The 10775-nt window shown below is 45.0% G+C and overlaps 1 protein-coding gene across 1 annotated transcript; it reads left to right on the forward strand.

Annotated features, from left to right (window-relative positions):
• Positions 1 to 327: 327 nt before the first annotated feature.
• On the forward strand, positions 328 to 8074 carry PEX10 (peroxisomal biogenesis factor 10). The gene is made up of 6 exons (XM_032231514.1): positions 328 to 516; positions 1798 to 1878; positions 2387 to 2793; positions 4538 to 4713; positions 6052 to 6187; positions 7900 to 8074. The coding sequence occupies exons 1-6, from the start codon at positions 408 to 410 to the stop codon at positions 7966 to 7968; spliced, it is 978 nt and encodes a 325-aa protein (XP_032087405.1). The 5' UTR covers positions 328 to 407; the 3' UTR covers positions 7969 to 8074.
• The last annotated feature ends 2701 nt before the right edge of the window (positions 8075 to 10775 follow it).

The raw sequence follows: 10775 nt of genomic DNA on the forward strand, positions 1-10775 counted from the left end.
GCTTCTGGAGGGCAATGGTACAAGTCGGTTGAACGCGAGACCCAATTATTATTATTAATAATAAAATAATAATTATTATTTATTATCAGTGTGAAATGTATCTATCTATGGGGTCGGGAAAACTACACCGGCTTGATGGGGCATAATCAACCAATTAATTTCCTAACAGAAAGACGTGCAATTGATTTGCAGAAGAAGAACGCTACAAACTACGTTCTTTGCGCGTAGGAAAAAAAAATTCACTCCTGACCCCGGAAGTCATTCTCTCTGAGCATTTCTCTATTTTCGTCGTTCTTCAAAGGGAAAACCGCTTCTGATGACGTCAGGAGCCGCGCCGCGGCGACAGCGGATGACGCCTGAATCCGAGCGACGATGACAGAGGCGAAGCAGCTCTCCGAGGCGTCGCGATGCCGCTGGAAGCCGGGCCGGCCCGCCTGGTCCGCTCGGCCCAGAAGGACGAGCTCTACCGGGGAGCGCTGAAAAGCAGGGCCGGCGCCGTCTTGTCCGGCCTGGCGGGTGAGGCGCCTCCGCCTTCTCTCCTCCCATACCCCGAAGCCTTTTTCTGGGCGTTTTGCCTTAAAATTCGAATTTAAATGGAAATAAATATATATTTATACGTGTTTTAATAGGATGCCAGGTTGGTTTATGAAACAACATTCAGGAGCTTCATGTGAGAAGGAAGAAGCGAGCCCATTTTCAAAGCAGATTTTGTCATTCATCAGCAACATACCCACAAAAACACACACACACACACATCTATACATATATAGACATATGTACATATATATACATACATACGCACACACACACCTATATATACATATACATACATATACATTACATATATATATACACACACACACGCACATACACACACATATACATACATATACACATGCATGCATATATATACATATATATACACACACATATACATAATACACATATATATACATACATACATACATACATATGTGTATATATAGTGTGTGTTTGTGTGTATTGTATTGCATTTGTGCTGATAAATAAAGGGAGACTAGTATAGATCTATTTCAAGCTATTTAGCTCTCATCAGCTAGCCACACCCTTACTGGGATTCGAACCTGAGCTGTTTTTACATGTTAGGCAGTTATATTAACCTCTAAGCCACATACGTATATGTATGAACATATACATACACATACACGAATATAATATGTGTGTATTTATATTAATATCCCACCTTTATTTTTATAAGTAACTCAAGGGGGTGAAACATATCAGACACGCTAGCCTCTTTTTTTTTTTAACCCACAAGAACAACAGGTGGACTGGGCTGAGAGTGTGTGACTGGGCCAAAATCTGACTTTTGTGCCTAAGGTAGGACTAGAACTCACAGCCGCCTGTTTTCCAGTTAACCACTAGACCAAACTGGCTCTGTTGTTGTTGTTATTGCTCCAAGTTTTACTTATCCTACGATTTGCCTGTTGTTAGCCAACGTGTAAAAAGCTGTATTAAAAAGTTGTATAAGTCCTACTAAGGTTTATATGTATAAAAACATATGTCTGTATGTGTGTGTGTGTGTGTGTGGAGAGAGAGAGACAGAGGGATAGACAAACAGACAGATGCACCATATATGTGTGTGTATGTACACACATATAGACACACATACATACACACATATTCTGAAGGGATGGTGGTAGTCATTTTAATGATAGAAATATGCAACTTGACTCCCCTTTCAAGTGTCAGTCGGATAAAAATGGAGCAGTGTTACTTTTTCTCCTCGTGTAATTCCATATATTCTGGCTCCTTTAGGTGCTAAACTTTGGCTGGGATGGCAGAAAGAGATCGAGCTGCTCGCCGACGTTGCCTATTTCACCCTTACTACCCTTTCAGGTAATCAATCAACCCAAATTTGTGCTAAATTCCTGATCCTTTGAAGCTTACTGAAAATTAGAGGGGGCCGTCAAATCTGACCCGGTGCCTGGGGCAGGAATCTAAGATTAAAGCGGTTGAAATAGATGACCGGCCAGCCATAACTGGTTCCAACTTTGGATCCTAATTCCAAGCAACTTAGAACTGAGGAGAAATTCCCTGACAAGTGAGAAGAATTAGCCAGTGGAACTACTTGCCTCCAGAAGTTGTGAAGGCTCCAACCCTGGAGGTTTTTCAGAAGATGTTGGACATCCATTTGTCTGAAGCGGTGTGGGGTTTCCTGCCTAAGAAGGGGGTTGGATTAGAAGATCTCAAGGTCCCTTCCAATTCTCTCTATTATTTCTATTCTATTCTTCTATTCTAAAGCTGTTTGTTGTTGTTGTGGTTTACTGGATTTATATGCTCTGTTTGTAATCATCTCTTCAGGGTTTCTGTCATTGATTGCCTCCTCCCCACCCACCTTTTTCAGGTTATCAAACCCTTGGTGAAGAATACGTCAACGTGATCCAAGTAGACCCATCAAAGAGGAAGGTCCCTTCATTAAGACGCCGAGCCGTTTTGGTCGCTCTTCAAACCCTCTTGCCTTATCTGTTAGACAAGGGACTGACTGCGCTGGAGCAGGAGCTGGAGGCAGTCTCCAGCGGGTTACAGGACCTGCCCAGTCGAAACTTAAGCGGGTTGCAGCGCCGGGCGCTCCTACGAAGCTGGCTGCAGAAACGGGTCAGGCGACTAACCGAGCGGCAGAGATCGTTTGTCGCTCAGGCTGTTCATATCGTCAAGCAAAGCATCCCGTTTGTCCGGAGGCTGCATTTAGCTGTCTTTTACATGAAGGGCATCTTCTACCATTTCTCTAAACGGACAACAGGGATCACCTATGTGAGTGGCTTCCCATGTGCTTCTAAATTGGGCACCGTCAGAAATGTATAGAACAGTGATGACTAACCTTTTTGTCCTGGCATGCCGTAATCGCGTACGCCCACCCACACCCACATCGCAATGCGCCCTGCCACCCCGCGCATGTGTGTGCAACCCCTTCTCTGCACGACCTACTCGGCCTCCTGTACCTCGGTGGGGGGGGGGGGCATTTTCCCACTCCCCAGGCTTTCCTAGAGCCTCCGGGAGGGTGAAAACGGCCTCACCCCGGACTCTGGAGGCTCTCCCTGAAGCCTCCTGGCACCAAAATTAAGAGCGTGGGGAGGAGGGTGCATCGGGAAAGCTCCTACATCACTAAACGAATCATCCGAGGTGGCGCAGTGGTTAGGGTGCAGTACTGCAGGCCACTTCAGCTGACTGTTATCTGCAGTTCAGCGGTTCTAATCTCACCGGCTCAAGGTCGACTCAGCCTTCCATCTTTCCGAGGTGGGTGAAATGAGGACCCGGATTGTTAGGGGCGATATGCTGACTCTGTAAACCGCTTAGAGAGGCCTGAAAGCCCTATGAAGCGATATATAAGTCTAACTGCTATTGCTATTGCTATCTGGCATAAAAATTATCAAGGGATGATTTGGAGAGACAGTTTGGTATAGGGGTTAAGGTGCTTGCTGATCTAGAAACTTAGGAGACTGGGAATTCTAGTCCCGCTTTACAGATGAAAGCCCAGCTAGGTGTCTTTGAGAAGAGTCTCTTTTGCCTCAGCCCACCTCACAAGAGTGGTGTCAGGTTTCCAGAAAATGCCCTAATTGATTCATGAGTATCGAGCCGAGTTTCAAAAGAAAACCAGTCATTTATTGGGAGCCCCATATTGGCAAGACTTTTTTTGCAGTCAGATCTGAGCCTCATTTGAATTATAGCGGAACTTTACCCCTGTTCCTTCCCTCCCCTCAGTCTGTGGAGAAAGCAATGTCATAAATCACATTTCCCCAATGAGGTGCACCCCCCCCCAAGCCTGCTGTAGTAATCCGAGACCAACTCTAGCCAAAAGGATGCATGGAATGTGCTCCCTCTCCTCCCCCTTTCCTCACCATGGCAACTTTAGGAGTTGACAAGCAGTTGTGGGGAAAAGAGAAGTGAGGAGTATAAGTTACGTTTCAATCATCTTCATTTCATCACTTGTGGGGTGGAGTGTGGACAACTGAATGGAGCTAGCAGTGTTGAATGGCCAGATGCCTTTCTTGTCACCATGGCGGAGTTTTGTTTGGCAGATTATTCTCATAAACTCGAATAAATAAAAAAATAAACATTTCCTTTATTGGAGACATTCCACAAGGTGAAAACAAACACCTCAAAGCACTAATCTATTTGCAGGCGGCTCGTGATTTTAATAGCAATAGCAATAGCAGTAGACTTATATACCGCTTCATAGGGCTTTCAGCCCTCTCTAAGCGGTTTACAGAGAGTCAGCATATTGCCCCCAACAATCCGGGTCCTCATTTTACCCACCTCGGAAGGATGGAAGGCTGAGTCAACCCTGAGCCGGTGAGATTTGAACCACTGAACTGCTGATCTAGCAGTAGCCTGCAGTGCTGCATTTAACCACTGCGCCACCTCGGCTCAATTTTAAAAAGATATTCTTTCTGCGAGGAACACTTGATCAGAACTCTTGTGATGATAACGTCTTGAAGCATTTTGTTATTAACGTACCTTCCTTTGACGGGCTCTGCTTGATTCTTCTGTTCTCCAGTTACGCTCGGCGGGTTTCACCGAAGACGACCGAAGCATTCGGTCCAGTTACAAGCTTCTTGGCATCGTGTCCTTCCTGCACCTGGGGCTGACCCTTGGCATCTACGCGTACAACCTCCGACATCGGCAGGGGGCGGGAAAAGAATGGAAGCTACACCGTAACCTCTCCCATCAGATGTATGAAGTCTGGGTTTTCTTTTATTTAGAGGGAAAGAGGATTGAGGTCAACAAGTGGCCCCTCAGCGGCATTTGAAAATTTAACTTTTCACTAAATTAAGAGTAAGGTGGTATTAAGAAAGTTAAAAATAACTAAAAGACACACCCCAGAAATATAGGTTTGTGGGTATTTGTTTAAGGCTTCCTTAAAAGCAAGAAGCAGAGTTTTGGTCCTCTTTTTTATTTACACGACTATGAATTCCTTTCATTCACAGTCAGCCATGCTTAGCAAACAGTCTTTCCAAGGAATGTTTATCAACACGAACCTTATCTCAATTTGGACAGCTGCCAGATAACTAGTTTCCAAACGCAGGGCGAGGCAAAACTTGGCACAGAGTCTCTTATAGTCACAAACAGAACTTTCCACTCTCGACACGACCGAAGGAACAAATTGGTTCCTGCAAACCCCCTCCCCATTTGCTCCTCTTTGGTTCCCTATGGGAGGGGCCAATCACCTCCAAGGTGTGGCTTTACTCCCAAGTCGATCCTGCTTTCTTAGTTGTTCTTATCTTCCGGCAGTTCTGCCCATGCACACACTGGGAACAGGCTCCAGCTGTTCCTCTGCCTCACTGCTGTCTATCTCCCTCTCTGCCTCCGACGCAGAGTCCTCCTCTGAGCTTTCCTCAGCCCCCAGGACTGGCCCATGTTCCCCCCCCAACCTCCTCACTGTCCGACTCTGCTGCCAGCTTTGCTGGTTGCCAGCAGGCCACAACACTTTAAAAAGTATTTAAGTATTAAATACTTAAGTATTTAAAAATACTTTAAAATCTAGTATTCTAAAAGGCTTTTATTGTGATGCACAACCTGGACTTTTGGCCTATGGAATAGTGAGCTTTAAAGTAGTAAAAATATATGACCAAAACACATAATGTAGGACCAGAAAAAAAAACAGATCAAAGAAATGGGTATATTTATATACGACCATGTTTGTAGATTCTGAGTGGAGGGAGATTCGTCATTTTCTAAACTTATTTCTTGCAAAGATCAGTCTCTTTTTTGCAGTGGCCTAGAGGTGGATCTCTCGCCTCGCAATCACGAGGCTGTGAGTTCGATCCTGGGTAGAGGCAGATAGTTCTCTCTCTGGGCACAATGGGAATATATATGCGGAACAAAACTCCTCATTGGCAACACGAAGGGCATCTGGCCAGTAAATGCTCTGCTAGCTCTATTCAGTGGCCCAGACTCCACCGCGCAAGGGATTATTACGGGGTCGTTAAACAATGACGATCAATCTCTCTTTTGGAATCGCCTTTCTCACCGCAGAAGAGTAACAACTGCGTCTCGTGTCGTTTCCTTCAGAAGCCAAGCCGAAGAGAAGACTCTTAGCCGCAACTCCCGTTGCTCGCTCTGCTTAGAAGAACGCCAACATGCCACAGCCACACCCTGCGGGCACCTCTTCTGCTGGGAATGCATCACGGCGTGGTGCTACACCAAGGTGGGTGTTGCCTCCCTCAGACTTTGCCCCAAGTCCCTCCACGCCAATTTTTCTTACTGTTGCAAATTTCGACAGCGTCGTATATCCAGGGCTTAGGATTCGGGGGTTTTAGAAACTCCCTTAAGCGAAATAATTTGATAGGTGATATTTTTTTTCACAGGCAGAGTTTTGATTCCCCCCAAACCTACAGCTAAAACTTGCGAAGTAGTTCTGAGTAGCGTTGCAAGACCAGTTGTGTAATTTATTATGCTTGAAACCCCCGAGAGCTACCCTGGTTTATGCATTAACTGGTGTCAAAAACAAAGTGGATTATTTTATGCTGCCTTAAAAGGACAGGGATGGGGTTTTTTTATAAACAAGTTTTTTTGTTTTTTATTCTCATACCATTGTAAGTATACCTTCACATAATTGTTATTCTTTTTTTACATTTGTCTTTTTATACACTGTTATTCCATTTAATAGGTTATAATATACAATTTGGGTTGCTTTATTTGCCATCCCGCCTGTTGTAACACCACCGTCTTTTCCCTGTCTTTTCTCCCTCCTCTTTCTTCCTTCTCTCCTTTCCCTTCTTCCCTTACCTTTCTCCTACTCTTCCTCTTCCCCTTCCCCTTCTTCTTCTCCTTCTCTTTCTCTCCCTTCCACCTTCCTCTCCTTCCCTTTCTTCCTTTCCTCCTCTCCCTCCTCTTCCTTCTTCCCTTCCCTCTCCCCTACTCCTACTCTTCCTTTTCCCCTTCCTACCCTCTCTCCTTCTCTTTCTCTCCCTTCCACCTTCTCTTTACCTCTTTCTTCCTTTCCTCCTCTCCTTCCTCTTCTTCCCTTACCTTTCTCCTACTCTTCCCTTCTTACTCTCTCCTTCCCTTTCTTCCTTCCCTCTCCTTCCCTTTCTTCCTTCCCTCTCCTTCCCTCTTCCTTCTTCCCTTCCCTCACCTACTCCTACTCTTCCTCTTCCCCTTCCTACCGTCTCTCCTTCTTTCTCTCCCTTCCACCTTCTCCTTACCTCTTTCTTCCTTTCCTCCTCTCCTTCCTTTTCCTTACCTTTCTCCTACTCTTCCTCTTCCCCTTACCCTCTCTCCTTCCCTTTCTTCCTTCTCTACTCTCACCTCTTCCTTCTTCCCTTCCCTCTCCCCTACTCCTACTCTTCCTCTTCCCCTTCCTACCCTCTCTCCTCTTTCTCTCCCTTCCACCTTCTCTTTACCTCTTCCTTCCTTCCCTCCTCTCCTTCCCCTTCCTTCTTCCCTTACCTCTCCCCTACTCTTCCTCTTGCTCTTTCTCTTACTACCCTCTCTCCTTCTCTTTCCGTCCCTTCCACTCTTCCCCTCCTTTCCTCTTTCTCCCTTCCCTCTCTTCCTCTCGTCCCCTCCTCCTCTCTCCCTTTCTTTTTCTGTTGTTATAGGTGTCTCTCTCAAATCTCAATTTGTGTTTTCTTGGGATGGTATTTCCGCAAACCCAAATATAGTTTAATATCATTTCTTATTCCCTTACCTTCATTAATCTATCCTATGCTTTTCCCCCCTTTATATCTCATTTTTGAGTATATATTTGTATATTTAGTGCTTTCTTTTCTGTTTTTCCCCCTCTTCCCCACCCCTTCCTCATTTTATAGTGTAACGTCTGTGTTCTGTATCTTTCTTTTCTAGCTTAGACAGGGATGGTTTTTAAAGCAATGTTTACATTTCCTAATACTGATTTTTTTTCCCCCCTTCCCACAGACCGAATGTCCTCTGTGTAGAGAGAAATTTCATCCCCAGAAGCTGATTTACCTCCGACACTTCCGGTAAATGGATGCCAGCTGGATTGTGAACCGCAACAAGCCAAACGAAAATGCAAGCTTTGAATGAGTGCGAGATTTTGTTTTGATAAATAAATTGCTGCGATCAAACGGAAGCCAAAACATTTTTTACTTTCAATGCCTTTACAAGAAGATGCAAACTTACATCCGTTTAAAACAAACTGTGGCGTATCCACTTTTATCTGAGAGATTTGAGGTGCTCTGACTGAGGCTTCCCAAGAGAGCAGGAAGCAAACTCCTTGTCCCCACAAAAACCCCTTTTTATTGATTGACTGTGAATTCTGCTCATTCACATCCAGCAAAATCTTTCAAGGGAGGATTTACAGTCACAGACCTTATCTGGCTTGGAGAGCTGCCAGGAACTTGGCCAGGAGTCTCGGAGAGTCAGAAACCAATGAAGCAAACTAATGGCCTCCTGCAAACTCCACTCCCCTTTTGCTCCTCTTTTATTCCCTCTGGGAGGGGCCATTCATCGTCCACCTGTGGCCTTACTCCCAAGTTCAACCCGTTCTTTAGCTCTTCCCTTCGTCTGGCCACTCTGCACATGCACACACTGGGAACAGGCTCCAGCTGTTCTTATGCCTCACTGATGTCTGACTCTGAGGGCAGCTGATAACTGGCATATGGCCTTGGCCCCCCCTCTGCCTCCGACACAGAGCCCTCATCAGAGCCTTCCCCAGACTCCAGGACTGGCCCATCTTCCTCCCCCACTTCCTCACTGTCCGAATTTGCCAGCTCTGCTGGCCACTGGTGAGGCACAACATGAGGTCAGGAAAATGGGCGATCTCAAAGGCAGTTTTAAGTGCTTAAGACTTTTACCCATTCTTTTGAATTCAGCAATTTTAAGTTTTGGGATTAATAGCAATCTCCACCCACTGCACCCTGCCAGACACACAAAACTGCATTACCCCATTTATGGTGGAACTGGTTTTTAAACCATTGCAACTCCAGAAGGGCTGTATAATGTCGTTTTTGCAAGATGCCAGTCTCGTTAAAACAGCAAAGCACGATTCATTAAACAAATAGTACTTTGCCTTCAGTTCTACAGACTTGGCTGATTTTTAAATTCAGTCCCTCGGTACCTCTGAAGCAGCGGGCAGCCCTCTCAAATGTCACTTGGCAAACCCCAAAGAGCAGATTCAACAACTGGTACCGAAGTTTACAGGTCCATCGGTCTTCCTGCATTGCCAGCTTCTGAGTTTAATGCGCCTTAAGCTGGATAGAGGGACACAGTGTGGCTTAATGGCTAAGACTTAATGGCTTGTCGATCAGAAAGGTTGGTGGTTTGAATCCCTAGTGCTGCGTAACGGAGTGAGCTCCCATGACTTGCCCCAGCTTCTGCCAACCTAGCCGTTCGAAAGCAGGTAAAAAATGCAAGTAGAAAAATAGGAACCACCTTTGGTGGGAAGGAAACAGCGTTCCGTGCCCCTTCGGGAGTTGAGTCGTGCCGGCCACATGACCAGGGAGACATCTTCGGACAGCACTGGCTGTTCGGCTTTGAAACTGAGATGAGCACCACCCCTTAGAATCGGGAACGACTAACACATATGCATGAGGGAACTTTTCCCTTTAAGCTGGATAGAGCTTGAGAGGCAAATATTGATATTAAGACATCATAAAAGTACAGCTTTCTACAGATATACTTGTGACGTATAGCCCTGGGCAGTAAGGTGCGATTTTGAAAATTCAGTTGGAAAGGCCACACCTGATGTTCCAAGCCCAATAAAAAAAAAAAGCCCACAACATTGGTGAATTATGCTCAAATGTGTTAAGCATGTACCCAGATGGCATAATCAACCTAAGATCTGTTGTGTGTTTCAGTCTGGTTTCAACATTTACTTCCCAGAACTTTTTCAAGATCCTTATTTTTAAATGATGGGAGGAGAGCATTGGCACTGTGCTGGGAATGGGATGGATGGATGGATGGATGGATGGAAGGAAGGAAGGAAGGAAGGAAGGAAGGAGCTGGGAATCAGAGGGCAAGGAGGGAGGAAGGAGCTGGGAATGAGATGGAAGGAAGGAAATGGGTATGAGAGGGGAGGGGAGGAAGGTGAATGAAGGGGAAGGGGAGTAAGGAAGGAAGAAGAGGGGAAGAAGGAAGGTAGGAGCTGGGAATGAGGGATGGGGAGGAAGAAAGGAAGAAGCTGGGAATGAGAGGAAAGGGGGCAAAAAATCTGGGAAAAGACACCTTTTTAAAAGGAAGCAGAATTTCCTATTCCCATGAAGAGCACACAAAAATATGTAATGCTGTAAAGGAGAAATTGAATTCTGTGGCCCAGAATCTGTATGTTATCCCTCTGCCAAATAAGATGTAAATATTGACTAGTCAACAGCTGTTTATCCTTCCAGATAATGTGGGTCACAATTGTGCAAAGGGCCGTTTTTATTGAGACAGCGAAAATACAATATATGCCACAAGATTCAACGACACGCATTTGAAGAAGGCAGGGCGGAGAGAAAACTTTTAACCCTAATACATCGCTGTTTACATTTGTTTTATAAAAGACAGCTGAACCCAAGAGCGGGACATGGTCTTCGTTTTTAATACCCCACCCTTTTTTTTTTAAATTTAAAAAGTCACCTCATAAAAACTGCCCGTATCTTGATGGCATCGAAAATTGCTTTTTTACATGCAGTTTTGTTTTATTTTTAGATTTCTCTCCGTAGAAAATTAAAAGCTAAAATTAAAATTAAAATTCAGCCTGCCGGTCCAATCTAATTGGGCTAGGAAGCAAACTTTAACAACAACAAAAAGAAACCCTTTATCAGAGAAATGTGTCAAAATATCATCTGTAT

Source organism: Thamnophis elegans, chromosome 15, assembly GCF_009769535.1.
Source record: "Thamnophis elegans isolate rThaEle1 chromosome 15, rThaEle1.pri, whole genome shotgun sequence".
Classification (NCBI taxonomy): Eukaryota; Metazoa; Chordata; class Lepidosauria; order Squamata; family Colubridae; genus Thamnophis; species Thamnophis elegans.